We start from the raw sequence: 22159 nt of genomic DNA, 5'->3' as shown, positions 1-22159 counted from the left end.
TGCTGTTTGGCACAGCTCAGGGCATTATCATTTTACATTCTGCTCCATGCCAAGGCCCAAATGGGGCAGAGCTAGGGCTAAAAGTTCAGGTTTGGTGACAGGCCTGGCAAAAGGCCAAGAGTAGGAATAGAACTGTAGGCTGCGGGTCAGAGGGAGAGTTGGCTTGTCAGCCTCACCTCCCTTCTGCAGCCTGCAGAGCCATGAACGATTTCTATGTGAATGGGTTAGGTTTAGTTTGGCTTCTCGGTCCTGAGAGAAACACTTAACATCCTGTGTGTATACAGAGGCTCACTCTGCTGGGAAGCGAGCTGGGCTTAACAAGAGAAAGCCAGGCTGGTGGGAAGGAGGCAGGGACAGAGAAGGGTTTCTCTCTGGAGGATGGAACCAGCTGTCTGCCAGAGGTGTGGAGTGACTCGCTAAGCCAGCTTGAGCGTGGCTGGGCATACCCAGAGGCAGGGGCAAATTGGCATAATTCAGGTAATCTTGGTTCAGGGAGGACAGACTTGTTGGCCAGAATACACGAAGAAAGAGGTGGTAGTGCAATTAAGTACCAGGTAAAGGGGCAGGCAAATCTAAGTGGTCCGTCTCCCTACAACAGAAAGTGTGGAGCTGCGAGCAGATGCAGGGGCCAGCAAGGGTGTGTGTTTACACCTTAGATGGACCCTCTGAGACTGGGCCCTAAGGAGGAGGATGGGGAACTTGGGCAAAGGCTCTGTTCAGATTGGGGTCTGAGGAAAAAGCACGGTAACTCAGGGGCACGCAGGGAACCAGCAATTGTGGGTTATCCACCAGGGCCCAGGTTGGGGGAACATTCTTGACCTTGTGGCTCTTAGTACTGTGAAAGGTAACGGCCTTTTCACAAGGGCATGCTGATGGGCCACCTAAATAGGATCCACAGAGCTTCCCCAAATCAGACACTTAGATGGCCTTCTCCAAGCCAGGAACATGATTTTAGGTGACTCCTACTTTTGTATTTTAAGATTCTGAACTTCCTGTCAATTCATAGCACTTTTTTAAACACAAGTCATCTGGAGGGGTCTAGGTAACTTCCTGTGACTATGGCTCCCTCGTCAGAGTAAAGCCTGTGGATCTTAGGTTTAGAGGTCAGTTAGGGTGTACTATGGCTTCCTTGGGAGGACATTATTGACTTATCTGTTCTTGAGTTTTCTCTGTGAAATGGGAATTTCACAATATCAACTTCATGGAGGTTTCATGAGAATTAAATGAGTCAATGAATGGAAAGGGCTTAGACCAGCCGTGGGCAAACTACGGCCCGCGGGCCGGATTCGGTCCGTTTGAAATGAATAAAACTAAAAAAAAAAAGACCGTACCCTTTTATGTAATGATGTTTACTTTGAATTTATATTAGTTCACACAAACACTCCACCCATGCTTTTGTTCCGGCCCTCCAGTCCAGTTTAAGAACCCATTGTGGCCCTCGAGTGAAAAAGTTTGCCCACCCCTGGCTTAGACCATGTCTGCACGGAGTAACCGATATCTAAACATAATTGGCGATGATGATGATGGTAGCTCTGAAGATGATGAGGAAGCTGAGGCAATAGAGGTGGAGCCAAGTGGAAGCCAGACATTCTGGCTTGGTGGCCCATGCTCATGACCCCTCCACTGTGGAGCAGCTGATGGGATGGAGGGATCTCAGTGCCAGGCAGAGGAAGGCAGGTTTGTTATCAGAGCCCCAAGAGCTGCTGGGGTTTCTAAAAAAGAAGTACCATGGAAATGTGTCATGGTTTGAGAATGGTTCATCTGCATGGAGGTGAGGTTCCAAAGACTCTGAAATGTGCATTTTTCATTTAGAGGTTCTATTTGATGGGCAGTGCCTTCATTCTCTATATGGGAGACCCCTATGGCTTCAGGGGAAGCTCTGGGACAGAGGGGCCTCCCTGGTCTGCACCCCATGACCTGGAATTTATCATACAAGCCTCTGGGCAAGCCTGATGGGTAGTTTGTCTCTCCAAAAACAGTGCCCAGGACACCCTGCTGGCAAGTATGAACCCCTGCGACTGACACATGAATCTGTTCTTCACATGTGAAGGGCTGGTTATCACACAGCAGAAACCTGTAAATGTGGGGCTCTGAGGGGATGGTGCCTACAAGGTCTAATGTCACTAACGCTCCGTGTGTGTGTGTGTGTGTGTGTGTGTGTGAGAGAGAGAGAGAGAGAGAGAGAGCGCGAGAGAGCGAGAGAGAACATATATCATCACTCTTAAGCTCATCACATGATCCTCAAGTCCTGTTTCATGAGGGCAAGTGCTGGGACCACCTTGATCATCAGATTTACTGCATTCCCTAGTACAGTCCTCATGCACACAAACTGCTTAGTAACTGACTGACAGATGGACACAGGTGAGCGAGGAAGAGGAGAACCAAGTGTAGACCTTAGACTGCGAATATTAAAGTTTCATTCCTTGGGGAGTGGCGCCAGCAAGTCCCTCTCCTTTCCCAGCCTCTCCTCTTAATGGTCTCTGATGAATGAAAGAACATTTAGTAAATAGCAATTATGATTAGCTCTTATCTTTGCTTGAATAATCATTAATGTGGGTAACCTGATTCTATACAGGGAAGATGTCCATGTGTCTCACCTATTTTAAGTCATGTCCCGACCAGCGGTGGGGAAATGCATGAAATATCGCTTGCCAGTTCCACGCCAGATCTGGAGGTGAAACTGAAGGTCATTATCACAGAGCCGGTCAGTGGCGGTCTGGGTGTAACCTCTGCCTGGGTTCAGTAGGGGAATCGTGGCCCTGCTGCAGCTCTCTGACCTATTATTGGAGTAAACGCACCATACTTTGTCTCTGTTGAGGGTGGCAGATCACCCCAACAGGAGGGGAGAATAAAAGTCATTGCTCTAATAGCACCCACGTCCACCCCTGCCCTGTAGGAGTCCCCACCCCAGAACGTTCTGCCATTTCTCCTGTCCACCCTCTTTTTCTGCTCAAAACAAGAGGTTTTGCATCAAGATGTGGCAGCTGATCAGAACAAAACACTTTCTGCGAGTTTTTCCCACTGATATCCTCAGATGTATTCAGGAAAACACCTCTTCAATAGAATTGGCCAATTAACCACTCAAATGGCTTGAGAACTTATTTAATGTCACTGCCTAATCACTTTATTAAATGTCACTGCTCCATCAGGCAGGGATTTCTGCTTTATCCCTCCTTTCTCTTATGCTTCACTCCCTTTCTGAAACACAGAGCTTCCTCCTAAAAATAAAATCTTAATGCCTCTCCCCTTCTATTTGTGACCTTGCATTTGCCTGGAATAATGGAATTTGAGCAATGGGCAAGACCAGAGGGCTCATCTTACCTCTTAAATCAGTTTGCTGATGACCAAAGGGAGACTCCCAGAGGGAAGAGACTTACTCCCACGGGCACCAACTTGTAAGTGGCAAAGCCCACAAGATTTTATAGCTATAAATCATGCCAGTGGTGCAGTGAGGAGCAAATAGGATAGGATCTGGAGTGTGTAGACCTGGATCTGCCACTGAAATACAGGACCTGGTAATCCTAGCCTCAGTATTCCCATCTGTGAAAGGGGGAGCAGACAATCTAGGAGGGGAAGACTGAGTGTGATTTTATTATCCATGCTTCATAAGCAGGAAGTTCCACACAAATATTAAATGATTTATTCTGGTGTTTATCAATGATAATTATTAGCAAGATTAACCATTCTGTCAATTACAATACTGATTTTACACCTGTTTCTTCTTTTCTTCTGGCCTCTAACAATAGGTTAGCCATATCCTTAACTCCTCTAACATGTAACCCCTGCTCTTCAGTAATTTTCCAAGGGGGAAGTTTCTCTCACTTGTTGGGGTTTAGTACACAAGCTGTGAATGCCCACATTCTAACTGGCTGTCTTGGCACACCAAACATAAATGGAGTTTGAGATGAACAGGAGGACACAAGAGTCCCCAGAAGGCCACAGCCGGGATCACCTCCAAGTGGTGGAGACAGGAATCTCATAAGCTCTCCCGTTTGGAAGGCTGCAGGGGCTCCTTCTCCTGTGATTTTACTTGCACCTGATTTTCTCTACTGACAAAACTATAATGCATTTAATTCATGGACAGATCTGAGCTAATGTACTCACAAAGCAAAAGTCAGGACTTACTTCACTTGCACCTTTAATCCAAAGCGAATTTATTGTTTGGGTCCGTGTAAAACTCTGTCTTAAATATGGTCAAAGTAAATGAAATTATTGAGCTTTCACAAGTAAACTTATACTTTTTTTTATCAAAGAGCTAGCCTCACCATCATTTCAATCTACGGGCCTATAATGAGGGGGCTTACTCACATAGTCAGCATTAGGACAAAGGACACGGGGAAGGTGCTAATTATTTAACCTGCTGAATATTAGTGATGCCACCAGAAGTCATGAGAATATAGAAGGTTAAAAATTTCTTCACAGATCACTAATAAAAACATTTCTAGTCATATTATTTGTGGAGTATGAACAGGAAATGGCCAAAAGCTATTCCCTGGAGGAGCCTAATTTTTACATAACTGTCAATGCAGCAATTATTTTGTCTTTTTTAAATTAAGGCAAATCAACAAATTATAGGACTTTTTTTAAAAAAAGAGTTTTGAAACTAGTTTAAAACCTCCTTTTCTTAAAAATATTTTTATTTAGTGAAAATGTTTTGAGACCCTGAGGAAACCTATGGAGCAGAAACCACATGATCCAAGGCTTGGCTTTTCAGATGTGCGGTTGGCTCTGGATTTGGGTGTTGTTGCTGCGCTCAGCAGACTCGCCCCGCAATCACAAGCATTTGATTCTAAAGCCGATGCTGCTACACCCAGTCAGGTTTAGCACAATGTGAGCTCCGAGAAGGCATAATTACAAACAAAGAATGACAAGAAGCACGTGTGGACTCAATAGGGCTCTCTTTTTCCCACACGCTGTCACCTGTCCTTACAAAACCCTTGACTCGCAGGGGAGGTGGCAGCTACCAATCCCCAGATTATAGCACAGGGCACCAAGAGGTCCAGTGGCTGGACCGAGGCCACGCACTGTCACTGGTTCACTGCATGCAATTGATTCTTCATAATTTTTTTTAGGGCCCTTGAGTGTTGGAATTACAAAACGAAGATGTGGCTGCTGATCTAGAGGGATCCATAATCCAGACAGGGAAGGCGTGGATGTGATCAGATTTAGGGGCGTCACTCTGCTCCAGAAACTGCCACACTCACTTTTTCTCATGCTGAGAAGAATAGTCAGTCTTCGGGGACATAAAGAACTCTCACCAGGCCAGGCCTTGTGCAGAATGGGGGAGGGGTACCACTGTCTTTTGCTAAGTCTGTATTGTTTATCTATTGCTGTCTAACAAATCACCACAAACTTAAAGGCATAAAACAATAAAAACAAATTTACTATGCTCACCAGACTGAAATACAGGAAACAGTTCTCATCTGGGGATCAGGGTTCTTCATGTGGCTGTTGACAGAGCTGATTTTCTTGTGGCCATATGACCAACTTTCTAATTTTCTTACTAGCTATTGACTGGGAATTGCTCTCAGCTCCTAGAAGCCACCTAAAACCCCTTGCCGCATGGCCCTCACAGGCCATTCACAGCCTGGCTGTTTGCTGTCTTCCAGGCCAGCAGGGGCTTGTCTCTGAAACGTCACCTATGGTTAAAGGTTTGCCTGATTAGGTCAGGCCCACCCAGGATACTTTCCATTTGATGGTCAACTGATTAGTGACCCGATTATGGGAGTGGTGACTCATCTTATTCACAGGTCCTGTCCACACTCAAGGGGAAGGGCATGCACTGATGGATATGGGAAACTTGTGGCCATTTTAGAATTGTGACTTCCCACCCATTCATGCACATCCACCTGACGGCTGTGTCAAGTGGCCCAGCCTCCAAAGTGAGCATCCTTCTCTCCCCTCCAGCAACATGCCTTTAGAAACAATGTTTTATAAGAGGAATTAATTACTAATGGTAGAGTTTCAGATAATGGCATGAGCACCTGCTTCTGTATTGTTAATGTTTAGCACAGCGCCCTCAATGGATGCTTCTCAATAAATGAATGTGCGAATGATTAAATGAGAAATATTTTGGGTATCCTCATCAGATTATACCCTATTAAATATGCTACAACCCATGTGTAAGGCTGATTCCTCCTTTTCATTTATAACACTTTCCCCCATGATCTAAAAGGAATGAATGCTTATTAGAAAACATTTGGGGAATTTTCTCCCTTCTATGATTTTACTGTTTATATTTAACTTTTTAATCCATCTAGAACTAATTTTCCAATATGATGGATAAAATATTCCATCCCTTACCCAATTAGTCTGTAATGCTTTTTTAAATATATATTAAGTTCTCATGTATAATGAGCTCTATTTTTGAGCCATTTGTTCTATATCATTGATCTGCCCATTCAATTTGTGGGCCAGTATCACCTATTTTAATTATTGGAATTTTATAATATCTTTTAAGATCCAGTAGGAGCAGGCATGGCCTCATTATTCTTCTCTCACCCAGTCCCTTATGCCTGGGTCTGCCTTGCTGCCTGCTCTAGCTCCTTAGACAGCACAGCATGCTTTGACAAGGGTTGGACATGGAGCCAGACCTAGGTTCATATCCTACCTCTGCATCTTTCTAGCTTAATTCCTCTGAGTCCCAGTGAAACGTAAACCTCTCTCTATATAAAAGCCTAAGTGACTGGCTGACCGGCCAACCAGCCGAACGGCCAGTAGCTATGATGCACACCGACCACTAGGGGGCAGACGCTCAACACAGGAGCTGCTGAGCTGTGGCGACTTGGCAGCTGTAGTTCTTGGGTGAAGCACCTGGAACCAGAGAGGAGGGAGCCTAATTCCAGGGTGTGTCACCCGAGAACCACCCTCTCACAATCCAGGACCCCTTGGGGAATGTCAAAGAGCCAGTTTCAGGCCCCCCTGCTGGTGCACGAATCTGTGCACTGGGCCTCTAGTTATAATAATAATAATGCTGATAAACCTCTCTTACTGTGTGTTAACTGGGGCAACTTCTCAGAATCACCCCGCACATGCAAGTGACCAATATCTCCGAGCTGGAGTGGAGGAGTGACTCTGGAGGTCCAGGCACTCATGCTTCTGTCCCTCTATCCTATGACCAGGGACTGATTTGAGCATCCTGCACAGATGCTGAGTCTCAGATCTCTCTGACTCTGGCCGGTCGGCTGGTTGGCCGGTCGTCTGGTCACTTAGGCTTTTATATAGAGAGAGGTTTACATTTGGCCCCAACTTCTGGGTGGGCTCTTCCTAGGATGTGTCCTGCCCACTGATATTTGATGACACAGGCCCATTGGTGAGACCAGGATGTTCACCTGACATCTCCGTGTGTACTTTTCTGGTTCCAGGGGCCCTGGAGGAGAGGCTCAGAGGGGGAGAGTGTGGCGAGAGAATGAAGACACCAACTGCCTGGGAGAAGCATGAGGTGGCAGAGCGGCACTCGGTTTAGAGGGCTCCGGCCGGCGGCGGCCCCATGGGCAACTCTGCTGGTGCTGGGCCTCCCTGGTTGGGTGTTGGCTGTCTCGGCCACGGCTGCTGCTGTAGTCCCCGAACAGCATGCGTCCTCAGCTGGCCAGCCACCCCTGGACTGGCTGCTCACGGACCGGGGCCCCTTCCACCGCGCTCAGGAGTACACTGACTTCGTGGAACGGTACCGCCAGGGGTTTACCACCAGGTACAGGATTTACAGGTGAGTGGGGCCTCCCTCAGAACCCAACCTGGACAGGTCCTGCGGGCGGGCGGCTGAGCCAGCCGGAATGCCCACAGACTGAGTTAGAAGTGAGGGCTGGAGGAGCAGTGGGCAGGAAAAACAAGCCTACCATGTTGGTGTTTAAAAAAAGAAAGAAGAAAACACATACAGGCTGGAAAACCTGCTGATGCCTCCTGGGGAACTTAGCAAAAGGGTTTCTATTTATAGGTTCCGCTGCTTATAAATTGAGGACAAATGAGGCAGCATAGAGTCAGCGTGTGGCCAGTGCTGCGGCAGGAGGGTAGAGTCAAATGCGGGGGCTGGGTTTTAACTAATGGGTTAGATACTTTTATGAGTTGTTAATTACCCAGACATGCAAATGAAGGCAGGATAAGCGCCTGCTCCTGCTCCTGCTCCAGAGGTCTGGGGAGCTCCGTGGGGACAGGGACGAGCTTGCCCTCACTCCTGTCAACACCACAGCCTCAGCTGGCCTGGCTTACGGAACCAGGCTGTACTCCCTGGCCCATCTGTGCCCATCCTCAGAAGCATCAGAGAGCAGAAAGTCAAGCATGAGACCCGTATGGCCCATGTGACAAGGGACAACGCAGGGATAAAAACCCCACTGCTGGACCAGCACTTGTAAAGCAGGAGGCACCTCAAGATCCTCACGTCAGGGCTCCTAGGAGTGCATCCCTGAGTTCCCATGTCTCCTTCATTCCTCTGCCAATTTGCCCTCTCGCCCACTCCCTTTCCCCCTCACCATGCCCCTAGTCTTCAAACAATCCTGGGAGCTTGGCTGAACTTTTTTCTCTTATCAAAGACATTTATTTTCCAATTACAAATTAGTTCCCAATGCAAAAATATGAGAGAAAGTATCTTAAAAGCACAAGGAGAAACAAAACCAGAAAAACGCCTATTCTTCCAGCACCTAGAGGTTGTTGTTAACCACGTGGCACATGTGTGTCTAGTCATATGAACATACTCTAGGGTTGGACCTCTTGCTAGATCTAGCACTTTGTTATGTACATTAACTCATTTATTTTACTTGTGTTGATTTGAGGGGGGGAGAGGAAGAGGGTGAGGGAGAGAGAGAGAGAAACGTCAACCAGCTGCCTCCAGACATGCCCCAACCGGAGTTGGAACCCGCAACCTTTTGGTGCATGGGGTGATGCTCCAACTAACTGAGCCACCTGGCCAGGGCAGTACATTAACTCATTTAATCCTTCCAGCAACTCTATGCCGGAAGAACAATTCTTCTCCCTTTTCACAAATAAGGAAATTGAGGTCCAGAGAAGTTAGGGGACTTACCAAAGGACACACAGCTAGTAAATGGTGAGCCAGCTTTAGTTCCCAAATGGTCAGACTCCAGAATCTGGGTTCTTGAAATATATTTAGGCATTGTTCTATTTCTAAGAGGTTGGGTTTTTGTTGTTGTTGTTATTTTGTTTTTTTAATGTTTGTTTGGGTCAGTATGATGTCTCAGAAACAAGGTTTTAAGGTATTCAGCACTGGAAGATTCCCAACTGGTAAGAGCATACATTTTAGAGGCCTACCTCCTGGCATGTGATTCTCATAGGCACATGCAGACGAAGGGTCTGGAGAGTGAAGGGGTTGGGGAGTTACACAGAAACAAAATCCTGCTCCAGAGAGAGAGAGAGAGAGAGAGAGAGAGAGAGAGAGAGAGAGAGAGAGAGAGAGAGAGAGAGAGAGAGAGAGAGATTAAGTAGCAAATTCCTCCAGTCCATGAAAATGAGATTTAATTTATCTTAGATGTTTCAGTTTACCCCAAATCTTTTAGAAGCACTGTTATCCCACAAATATATTTTTTAAAAGTACATTGGAATTGAAATAGGCTGAGAATCCTACCACCACCATCCACTTCAAGGGCTGTAAGAACCGGAGGGATTCAACCATCAGTTTCCTTCTTCAATAGAGATTTCTTCTCATCAAGTCCCAGCCCCAGCCTGGAAGCCATGGAGGGCCTGGTGGCAGCTCTGAGCTGGCCGATGGGGAGGAGAGTGTGTAATCATTTCTGCACTATCAACCGTTCTATCAGTCGGTAATGGCTTTCTGATCATTTAATGTGACAAGCTCTTACACGGCGCCATTCTGCTTCTCAGGGGTCAGTTCTTGCACATGAACCTGTACTTGGGGAGGGAGTAAGCATTCATTCTGACAGACATGCAGCATTCTGATTTGTGACCCTTTGGTGGGGGACCAAAGAATGGTCACACACAGCTGCTCCAGGAGCATTCTGGGAGTTTTGCCTTTAGTTATCAAGCGAAGTGGTGGCTCCAGGGAGACTTGTTGTAGGGTCTGTATTGTGATCCACCTCCCTGTTCCTGTGGGAATTCCTCCTTATCCTCCTTCTCCTTTGGTATCTAGTGGCAACTCCCTTTGGCAAATTCATGACCTTGCTTCCTCTGACGAAAGAGGGTCACAAGAAATTGTTAAACTACACATGGAGGGTCACCCACACGAACAGAAGGGCACTTTATCCAGAACAGTAGAGGGAGAATAAGCTTACAGAGAGTATCAGAAATGTATTATGGTGCAATATTCAGTCTCAAACAGAATTCATTCAATTCTCTAAGAAAGCTTTTGGTCCATAGAAAACAAATGTTATTCTCATGTGCTTTCCATAGAAGAAAGGAGATGAACTGTAACGGCAAAGAATAAGGCTTTCCAACAGGTGGGACGCTTGATGCAGAATCCTAGGAAACTCTCTCGCATCAGGAAAAAGACCCCTTGCAGGTGTGAACAGGTCAGAACTAGCCCACAGTAAGGTTCTCATGTTAGTCTCTGGATCCCACATATTCTTGTTGGGATATCAGCTTGCGCTCTCACTTTCAGGAGATGACTTGTTGCTCTAGAGCAGGGGTGGGCAAACTTTTTGACTCGAGGGCCACAATGGGTTCTTAAACTGGACCGGAGGGCCGGAACAAAAGCATGGATGGAGTGTTTGTGAGAACTAATATAAATTCAAAGTAAACATCATTACATAAAAGGGTACGGTCTTTTTTTTTTTTTTAGTTTTATTCATTTCAAACGGGCCGGATCCAGCCCGCGGGCCGTAGTTTGCCCACGGCTGGTCTAGAATAGCTCTGACCTTTCTAACCACGGGCCCCAGAGTTTGTTGCTCTCTCCATTTCAAGTTTGTTTTCACCTTTCTGAGGGAAGGTTTTGGAGCTAGCAGACCTGTTTTCTAAGCCTGCAGCTGTGGCTTCCTAGCTGTGTAATGCTCAGCAAATTATTTAATATCTTTATTCCCCAATTTCCTTCTTTGTAAAATCAGGATAGAAATAGCCCTGATAAATTAATGTGAAACACTAATAAATTAATGTGAAAATTAAATGTGTTGGTTGATGTAAAGCACTTAGAACAGTGTTTAATCAATACAACCTATCATTATTAGGTTGTTCTCAACAAATAGTAGCCAATACAAGATGGTAACAAGATGAGAGCCACAGGTGCTGTCTTTGTGATGTCTGCTGAGGTCTAAGCATCCAACAGAAAGAAAGAAAATATTGCTATTTTTCTTTATTTTTTAAAAGCATATTAACCTTCACCCTTCCATCTACCTCTCTGCTGGGAGAGGAACTCAACCAAAGAATGCATGAATCTTCTCTGGGCACACTCTTCCTGGTCTTGCAGGCTTAACAGAGGAAACTAGCTTGTTTCAAGCATGTTTTAGAGTCACCACAGAGGAATATATTTCCCCTAAAGTCAGGGATCGCCAGCTGAGCAGGCCTTCCTTAGGATGTCCTACAGAAGCCGGTCACTGCCAGTCCTGGTCCCAGGTGTGACATGGACACCTCAGGAAGGCACCGTTATGAGAAGAAAGACAGTATGTACTCTTGTTAAGCCTTCCTAAGTAACAGGATGGTTTGATCATCTCACCCAATATTTTGGCAAGCTTTTAAGTTTCACTAACTAACCCCTCATCATGTCCTCAAGCCCTGTCCGACCAACATCTGAGCAGTCAGCCCACTTCTCAGACACTGTCTCTTAGCAGGCTAGTGGAGCCATCAGAGCAGAGGTCCCATCTCCAATCCCATTTGTGAGCCCCAACCCCCCTCCCTTGCTTCACTCCATAGCTCCTACTCCATAATAAACACTTAGGTGATCCACCTCTCATAGCAGCCCTATAAGGCATAGGAGGCTATTAGGTCCAAGGCAATGAGACGGACTTATTTGTTCAAGGTCAGAGAGGTAGAGAGTCACAGCCAGAAATAGCATTCAGGGCTCCTGACTTGAAGTCTCCTGCTCATTATCTAGACCACGCCACTTCCCTCTGACTGGTAAGTGCATCTTCATCATAACACGCAACCTAATCAGGCACCTAAATTGAGCTGATGCAAATGTAAATATGGTTTCTCGAAACACTCTAGCGATAATGTTCCATTCTCTCTTTGCTACAAATCAAAGTAATGAGCAGTCTGTTTTTTTTATTTCTTTTTGTATTAAGGCTTTAATAGAGAGATAATCATGGGATTGGAAAAAATCCAAGCCACTATGATGAAACACTTAAAACTCGGAAAGAATAAATTAAAATTAGGAGAAAAAGTAAAAAACCATACAGAACCATGAGTATAACAGGGTGGTTAGGGGGAGAGCAAGGTTGGTGTAATTCCAAATTATTGACCTTTGTCAATATTATCTCCATTTCTAGCTGCCTCATTTATTTTTATTTTTTTAGAAAGGAAGGATTTGGAGATACAGTAGAAGTGTTTTGGGAGGAAGATAAACAAAAAATATATTAAATAGATATCTTCATTGATAAAAAAAAAAAAGGACATTACATTCTGATCATATTCTGGGCCAGGTTTATATATTTTGAGAACCGAAGTAGAACAAAGCTGAAAGTCAAGAGGGGGGAGTGGTACCCAAAGGTAGGCAGTGTTCAGGCAGGAATGTGTTTTAGCAGGTGCATCTGGAAACATCCAATGGGGCAAGCAGACACAGAATCAGAAGATGTGATGAACAAGGGCAGTTAAGGCCAAAGAAGTTATCAGCAGGCACCAGCACAATAACCCTTAGAAAAGAAAACCTGTTTGCAGTTCATCAGGATGAAAAATAAGATATGGTAATAGCTCATGTATGCAGGAAGTGAGAAATGGGAAAGAGCAAGTATTTGACCCACACTGCTCCAAGTGTGGTCTGTGACCCCAGCAGCCTTGGCCTTACCTGCAGCTCATAAAAAACACAGGACCTCAGGCTCCTCCCAGACCTGCGGAATCAGGACCTGCATTTTCACAAGAGCATGACATTAAAGCTTGAGAGGCGCTGTGTTTGGTTACACTAAGTGCTCCGGAGACCAAGAGGAGAGCAGGAACAACCAGGGTGGATGGACAGAAGGCTTCAAGGGAAGGCAGCATCTCCCACAATGCCCTGGAGGTAGTGAGAATAGTGACAGAAGATGTTACAGATGAAACAGAATCATAATCAAAGAAGGTTAAATTTAGGAGTTATTAGTGCCAAGGCACATGAACTCATAAGAATAGATGCAGCAGCTGGGAGAAAAATTTAAAAACAGAAAAGGCTGGAGGGCCTAGAACCAGCCTGTGGGTGCCTCCTGGGAGCGGAGAGGTGAGGAGGCAGAAAGCAGCTGTGGAAGCAATCACAGGAGCAGCTCTAAGCTGATGTATCATCCAACCACTTCTCTCGGACTAACAAATACCGATTTGGATAAACAGCAAACCCTGGGAGAGGCACCATCTCTAATTAAGAGATCACAGTCCATGTAAACAGACGACAACCAAAGGCAACCTCAGCCTGCCTAGGTAAATTCCAGTGATTTCTCAGGCATTCGTTATGGCTACTGGGACAGACAAAAGGCTGCTACCACACAGCTACAGGGAACCGTGAGGGACGGAAGCCACGGTTCTCAGGGAGTGGAACAGGCAGGGAAGGAGGGGAGGTCTCCTGGAAAATGACTGTCACCCGAATGAACTGGTTGATCTCTGAACTTCTCACTGGGTTTATATTTTGACAACCAGAGAGTGCATTGGGATGGAAGGAGAGAAAGCCATGGTGCACACACAGAGGGAAACAAGTGAGGGCAAAAGGAGAGGCAATGAGGCCATGACGAGCCTACAGGTCTGGTCACAGGCACTATTCCTCAGCCCACAGAGGTGTGAGAGAGGGACAGATGAGATGTTGAGAATTTGCTTTAACCAAGAGTTCTGTGCTGACTAAGTGTACAGTACCTCTGACATATCATATGCCATCTAGAGGGTAGATCCGGCATGAAATCTTTACCCAAGGAATTTCAGTCCAGAGCGTCTGGAGGGGGAGCAGAGTCCTGCCCCATCTCTGACATGGGAGAGGAAAGTGTTCTCTCTTGGTAAAGGAGAACTAGCACAAAAGAAGCAACTACAGTTCAAGAGTCTACGAAGAGCAATGTTCATTCAGTATTTTTGAGGGCCAACTCTGTGCTTCTGCTTTTGGAAAATTCTAATAATAAACTGTGAATAAGAAGGACACCATTCTTCATCTGATGGAACTTACAGATAAGCACATTTAGAGAAAGTGCCAGGTCACTCAGCAAAGGAAGGTCAAGGAAGGCTGTAATAAAAGGTGATGTACAGGGCAAACCCAGTGAATGAGGGAGACAGCATGGGGGATGGTGTGGTGGACAGTATTCCCCAAGGCATGGGGACAAAGGTGTGGTTCAGGAACTGGGCAGCCAGTTCCACACATCTGATATCCATGTCAAGATGCACATGACTGTGCCCCTCCTTCCCCTGCTTTGTGTTATTTTCGCCATAACTCGTCCATCCAAAATGCCAAAAGGCTCCCTGAGACACTGGTTTCTTCCAGAATGCAGTTTCAAAACACTCACCTGGCAGGGCCTGTCATTTCTCTGCATTAGGGGTGAGGAAATGAAGTTAAAGTCATTGCATGTCTGGAGAAGTCAGGAGCTAAGGCTATTCCTCTTGTGAGGAAATGGTAAGCAGTACTTTCAGGTCCTGTAAACCTACTTGTTCAACTGAAAATCCAGCATCATTTATGCTGAAAAGTTTGAATTCAGAGAAAGCTTACCACATCTTGCATGTGCTCGCTTAGTTCTCCCATGGACAGTTATAGAGCATTTTCTTTTGTGTAGAACATTCTGGACATAGTAGGAGAGAGAGAGAGAGAGAGAGAGAGAGAGAGAGAGAGAGAGAGAGAGAGAGAGAGAGAGAGAACAGGGTTAGTGTTTTCTGGGAATTCAGCAGCCCAGTTTGAGTGACAGTACACACACCGGAAAACACATCAGAATGTCACATCTCAAGTGCTGCAGAGAGGAGGACATTTAGGACATGCTCAATGATTGATGGATTGAATTGGCCCTCGAATGCAATGTCAGAATGAGTTTCCAGGATGCCAGTCCCAGGTTCCCCCAGGACAAAATGACTCTCACCCCACATTTTCCCATGTCTTCTGGGGCTGTAACCACGTTATTCACCCTGGCTCAAAATATGATGGCAAAGATGGTCTGTAAAGAATAAATGAAAAAAATAAAAATGTGCAAGAAGTGAAGAGAGAATGCAGGATGGCCAGGGGGAGAAGGCTGAATTGGGTTTATTTTCCGTTGAGATTCAAAAGCAAGATCTTGAGTCAGCCAGGCAGAGAAAAAGAGGATTAATTTTTGCTTTGAGAAATAATTAATTTTATTCATGAATGAATTGTTACTTAGAGACATGTACGTTTAGAAAGGAGTGAGGTGAGCTTCATCTAGAAATTGTCAGGACATAGATGCAGGCAGACAGGGACACTGGCTAGTCATGTGGTCTCTTCTTTTTCTGCTTTTTTTTTTTCTTTCTTCTTCTTGAGAGAAGAGCTTTTTCTGGGTCAGGGAATCTCATTTTTTTTTCTTTATTCAGCTTCTGCCACATTTATCCCACCTGAGGGCTTCTCATATCTCCCGCAAGAAAATTATTTCAGTCCACAGAAAGCTCAGAACAGTGAGTGGCACACGGTGCATTTATTTACTGGGCACATTTATTGAGCATCTGGGTGTGCTGGCCACTCCACAAGTGCTGGGGACACGGCGTGAACAGGATACACCCCAGGCTTCAGGGAGCGCTGCCCTCACGGAAAAACCTGGAGCAAGTGATTGGAAGTGGCCCGGGGTCTATGCGGCCAAAAAGTGCTGGATGTGAGGGGTCTGGTTCCCGTGCCTGTCACCTGCCTTCCCCTCTAGAACTGGAGACGGAAGTGTACTCACAAGGTACTGAGGGCCCGTGGGACAGAGTTATGACCATGAAACCTGGGCTGGAGATGAAGGTTTGGACCTGGATTCCATTGGACTGGTTTGCCCAATCCTAATGAAGCCTAGAGAGGTCGTGGCTGGCCATATGGCCTCCGATGGAGCTCCAGCTAGTGAGGTACCAGCGAGAGGGGGGTGGGGGAAGCCTCAGTGGGGCTGTCCACTGGAGGGCGTGGTACCCAAGGGACAAGAGCCTGTTGTGAGCTGGGAGCTCAATGCATTGACTCCACACAGTATTGAAATGTGGACCACAAGACGGCAGGAGTCACCAATCTCCTCCACTTCCCTGTGGGACAAAAGGAGGACAGGGGCCAAGAAAATAGATGGTTCCAGGAGGACAAACAAGCTGGCCAAAGTTTCTATCTAACATAGGGAAAGAGCACACATGACTCTCTTTTTACTGCGAAACATAAAGAACATAAATAATAAAAGCTAATATACATTGGGTGCTCACATATGCCCAACATTTTATTAAGCGATATATAATTATCCTCATACAAAGGAGATGCTATTTGTACACATACATTACAGATAAAGACACTGAGATTAGGGGATGTCACATGACTGGTAAGAAGAGCCAGCACTCAACCCATAAAATAGAGGACCTGACCATTAAATTATTATTGAATGAAGTAAATAATCTGAGCCTGGATTCCCATCACTCTGAGGAAAACCAGTTGTAACTCCCTGTGCCCTGGCCCTCCGCTCCCCTTGGTGGTATCCTTGCAGAGCTTTGGCAGGCATAAGGTGGGCTTCAAGGAGCTGGAGGGTGGTGGAACCCACACGAAGTTCCTATGGTTCTGTTTCCACCGGATTCCTCCATCTGCACCTGTATTCTGGGGAACCCTCCATGGGAGGAAGCAACTCACCCGCAGCAAAGCCTGTATTGTGGGCTTTGCACAGCCAGTGTGTTTCTGTAGGGGGCATTGTAAACTGAATTTCTGTAACTTGAATCCTCTACTGGAGGGGTACTTCATACCATTTCCAAAATGCAGCCTCTCTCTCTCTCTCTTTTTTTTTTTTTTTTTGCCTGGCTTATAAAAATTCAGTGTTAAGTCAGTTTCTAGCCCCCGACTTTAGGATCAGATAGCTACTGATCTATAAACACCAATATCTACTTGGAAGCAACATTTTCACAAAGCCAGAAAAATCTTTGGTGCTGCAAATAACCTCTGCTTATTTCGTTTGTAAATTTGGAGTTTCTTACAGTGACAAGATTGGTATGTCCTCTGGGTCACCCCTGCTTCCTCCCTGCATGCACAGCACACTGTGGATTCCAATAAAGCTCTGAACAAGACCCAGGTCTGGACTCCCGATTCAGTTTCAGGATTTGTAGGTGTGGGGGGGAGGCATAGTAGGGCTATTATTTGGGGACGATGCAGTGATCTGGCTGAGCTTCCTTTGCTTGCTGTGTCTTCCCTTCTGCACCTGATTCTGCCACCATGCCAGGCTCTCCCCTGAACCCAGAAATGTGCTTCTTTCTCCCTCTGCACGCAAAGAACAAGCTCTGGAAGCCACATTGAGTCAGAGCAAGAAGTTTCACTGTCCAGGTAGGAGCCCTCGTGGGAGAGAAATGAGGTCTCCAGAACCAGCACTGCTCCAAGCCTTCATTACCAGCCCCAGTGCTGGGAGGATTCTCATGTTCCTTGCGTGCCCAGAGAGTCTGGGCCTTACCTGGGGACATGCTAGTGACGGAGGAGGGACAGGAAGAAAGGCTCTGGGGAGTGAGTTCCCCTGGATGCCCAGAGGCATGAAACCACCTAATGATCCCTCGACATAATCTATGTCGTTGGTTTACTAGTAACAGCGGTAAACTTCAGTGTGGTAAGCCAGCCTCTTGCTCAGCTAGTTCTGTGGGTGTTCTAAATGGTGAGCTTGATAAAGACAGTGTGGAGAAAAAGGTGGGTGTGTGCAAATCAAACATTCAGCTAGAAACTCGTGCCCAAATGAGACTCGATAGAAGTGTAACTCTAGAAGCTGATAACACATTCTTTTGTCTTCTGTGACCACCAAGGAGGGTGGTGTCCATTTGGGTGCCTGAAGGCTGAGAGACTAAATCTGGGAGCCACAGCTTTAGGGGTTGGCCTAGGTCAGGAAGCCAAAGCTGCAAAGACAGTACGTAGGTGTGCAAGGAAGCCCAACAACATGGGTGACGGGGACAGAATAGAACCGAGGGATACTTGATACTTGAACCTAAAGTCAGCTATTTCCTACCCAATGCAGACAACTGCTCTACAAATGCCCAAGAAAGCGGTGAACAGTCTGGGCTTGAGCAGTTCCATTTCTGCGTGTTCATGAAGCCAATTTCCATTCGACAGCCCACTATTAACGATTTTTCTGATATTGAGTCACAGTCTTTCTTCCCATAATTCCACTTATGGATCCTGACTCTGCTTCCTCTTATTTCTGTGGGACAAGTTGAAGTGCCTCCTCTTCACAACACGTCTCTAGAGACCTGAAGATGGTTATTATTCTCCCTGATTCCTAGACTTGTCAGCACGCTACAACTTCCCTCCAGAAGTTCTTTTCTCTCTTCCCCTCCTTTCACATCCTCTCCCTCAAGCTGTTCTCCCTCTTTTCATCTTTCTTCATAAAGGAAATATAATACATTTATTTTGACATAAGATCTGTTGAACCAATTCTGGCTCCTAGGAGCTTGCTTGCTCAAGAATCTTGTCACCATTCTGGAGTTGTTCAGGCCAGGCATTGTCCTTTCCACAGACTTTTTAACTCCTTGCATTCTTTGCAGTTCTCCAAGGCTTGTGAGGGTGCTGCTAGGTCACAGGCCACCTCAGGAGAGTGGTGACTCTCCTTTGAAACCACAGCATCAATGCTTCATGAAAAATTGGAAATAAGTGCTAGGCTTGTGGTGAAAGAACACAGGTTTTCCATGCAAGTTAAATGTAGGTGAAAAAAATCCTAACTTTTTCCTCAGCTTCCAAAAGAATTGCCTCCACCTCTCACTTGGTTTGATTTTGTGCAGCTAGACTCAGTTTCTGTGGTAGAATCATAGCCACGCAGCCCCTGCCATGTATCCTATTACACGATTTGTATCTGTCTCCTTTGCCGTTGCTCCCTCGTGCGGCCAGGCACGATGCTGCTCGACTCCTTCCTCGTCCACATCCCCACACTTCTCTCCCTAACTGTAGTCTGAGTTAATCTATCCACTGATTTTATAGTTATCAAGAGTTCAAAAAAAATCCTGAACAGTGACAGATGCTTTCCCTGCAGAGATGACTCTCATACCATGATCCCACAGCATCAAAGTCGAGGCCTCGAGACCAACACCATTTCCCACCCAGATAAAATAAGAAGAGAGGCCCCAATGGGCATGTTGTTGAGCTGTGGAGAAGTGGGGGCATGGATGTTTGACCTCATAGACAATAAAAGTCAGGTAACTGAAAGGTACCCTAATCTAGACAGGCAATAAAATCAAGAGTGAAGATCATTTCGCCAGGCTGGAAAATGAGATTGACTTAAGGTAGTATTAGTCGTAGTAGGCTAAAGCAGGTACAAGCAGTCCCCAAATCTCAGTGACTTAATAAAAGTTTTTTTTTATTGTTCATGTCACATTCCAGTACAATTTATGGAAGGGTTAAAAGTAGATTGCTTCATGAAATCATTCAGGTCCAAGGTGTGTTCTATCTAATCACTCTGGGACCTTAGATCCTCCTCAGGGTCCTGGTGGACAAGAAAAGAGAGAGAGAATGAAGCACGTCAAGGCAGATCTTAGGGGCTAGGCCTGTGTTCAGTCACATTGCCATACTTAATACAGAGGAAGCTGGGGCAGGGGGGTGTCCGTGAGTTAGGAGGGAAGTAGAAACAGTTTAGAGAACAACTTTCTAGTCTATGTCACAAGGGGCAGAATGCAAGAAAAGGGTAAAATGCAAAGCCCTAAATTTAAGTTCAAAATGTCAACTTCACAAATATATAGGAAATCTGACTTAGCTGTGAAAAAGAAGAAATCTGGGGCTGAAAAAAAAGTAAGGTTTGGTTGATCATAACATTACTCTGTTAGTCAAGAATACTTTTCTCTTTTAAAATATGAATACAATGACCCTGGCCAGGTAGCTCAGTTGATTAGAGCATCATCCTAATACGCCAAGGTTGCAGGTTCAATCCTGGTCAGGGCACATATAAGAATCAACCAATGAATGCATAAATAAGTGTAAAGAATACAATACGCAAGTGCATTAATAAAGGAAATATGTATAGGAGAAAGATCATCAACTTTCTCCATCTGTTGTTTAACTAAGTGTCCTTGACTAAAATACTTAAATTATCTGAGTCTCAGCCAGCTTAGCTATATAGGGCTAAAGCATGTAGGGTGTATCAGTTAACTACTGGTATGACTATGCATATGAAAATAACCCCAAAACTCAGTAGCTAAAAACAAGAATCACTTATTCTCATGCATCTGTAGGTTGGCTTGGTTAGCTATGCTTCCGGATGCAGGCCTGCAAGGGGGTCATGAAGTCTTTACTCCAGTGATGTTTTTCCTGGGGCACAGGCTGAAAGAGCAGCACCTGCAGCTACTAGGGAATGCAACTCTAATGGTGAGTGCAGAGATGCAAGAGAAAGTGGAATCATGCAATGACTTTTGAGATCTTGGCCCAGAACTGGCACACTGTCACTTCTGTCCATATTCTGTTGTCCAAATCAAAGTCACATAGCCAAGTCCAATATCAATGGTGGAGGTAAATGAGCTCTCTCTATATGAGTGAGTGATACTGCAAAGTCACATGTCTAGGGACATTCTAATGCAGATAAGAATGAGGAGTCAATATAATACACTGTATTTGGAAGACTGTGGTGATGATTAAAAAAATATGTAAAGCATCCAGTCTCAAGCCTGGCAACACAGGGGCTCAGGAAAGAGGCACTGTGATGATAGTTATGATGATGATGGTAATGATGTACATATCCAGATATTGTATCCTACTGTACTCTCAGAGCACACCCACTGGATTGTGTTTAACTTGGATTGCCATTTAAAAAATATATTCACTAGCTAGATTTCAAGCAGATGAGGTTGAACATAAAGGGCCTAGGGAATCTGGAAACTGTAGTAAAGGAACTAAAAATATTTAGTCCAAAGAAGAGTGGCCCATATAAAAAGTAAATGCACCCAAATAACAGAAGGGCTATCTCACTGCAAAAGGAATAATCTTGTAGAATAATGGAAGGAACTGTCAGCCTGGGGGAATTCTCTTAGAGTTGAGTAGATAATGGGTGGCCCATGGACATTTGCTGGAGACAAGCATAGCACAAGCTATCTGCTTGCTGAGCAAAGACAAGGACACGGGAGGTAGAGTGGTGACCAGAGCCATTTTCCACAGATGAATGGAGGAGCTGTGGGGAGTGGGTTGAGAGGTCAGAGCAGAGCTGGGTTTCTGTACTTGGAAAAACACAGACCTTAGCTCCCTTTTCATTTCCTTCTACTCTTTCAGATCCACTGGTCCTCCACTCCAACCTGTCTGTTTGCATTTCATGTTAATTCTATATAACCCTCAGTGCCCTCTCCAAGCTGTGGAGCCCCAACATGGCAGTGTGAGATTCCCTAAACATTGGTCTCTTCCTCTCCTTTAAGCTTGAGTCCCCCCTCCCCATCTCTCCCAATCAGACTTAATTAAACTGTTTGAAAGCTGCAGCTTGATTTTAATTAGAGCAAAATTGTGAAGATTAGAATGAAATTGGCCAATCATTGTTTACGTGCCATTGTGTGAGAACACAGCAGGCTGTTAAATTACCTCCATGCGAGGCTTCTTGAATTCTCCCAGACAGGAGGAGAGACAGGGGCAGTGGTCATCATGGGAGGGCTGGCCTCCATTCTGCTCCTGTGCCCCCAGAGTTTCAGGGCCCAGATATTATTTAACCCATGGCTCCTGGATTGAAGCCTTCCTGCCTGTGGATTTCTCCCAGCCACAGTGGAAAACAGGGCAAAAGTATTTCCTGAGAAGTATGACAAAGGTGTACAGTGGTCTCTGAACTTGCACACGTCACAGACAAAGGCAGGAAAGCATTCGCAGCATGGTCTGGGATCTTTTCACACTACTGCTGATCAACTGAGATTGGGTCATTTTCTCAATTTCTCTGTCACTTCATTTGTTAACCTGTAAAAGTTAACAGTTGAGTAATGATATTTTCTGTTCCTCCTTTCTAAGGGCCTTGTATAGATAAAATAGTTGAACATGTGTGAA

At 45.5% G+C, this 22159-nt stretch overlaps 1 protein-coding gene across 1 annotated transcript in view; it reads left to right on the top strand.

Annotated features, from left to right (window-relative positions):
* Positions 1-22159, top strand: part of BRINP2 (BMP/retinoic acid inducible neural specific 2) — an 88013-nt gene that overhangs the window by 37315 nt on the left and 28539 nt on the right. Inside the window, exon 2 of the mRNA XM_059673459.1 lies at positions 7365-7705. Within this exon, the coding sequence (XP_059529442.1) occupies positions 7437-7705 (269 nt within the window). The 5' untranslated portion in view covers positions 7365-7436. The remainder of the gene's footprint in view (positions 1-7364; positions 7706-22159) is intronic.

This window comes from Myotis daubentonii, chromosome 18 (genome assembly GCF_963259705.1).
Source record: "Myotis daubentonii chromosome 18, mMyoDau2.1, whole genome shotgun sequence".
Lineage (NCBI taxonomy): Eukaryota > Metazoa > Chordata > Mammalia > Chiroptera > Vespertilionidae > Myotis > Myotis daubentonii.
The sequence above is the reverse complement of the archived record's forward strand: the minus strand, read 5'-3'. Positions and strand labels throughout refer to the sequence as shown.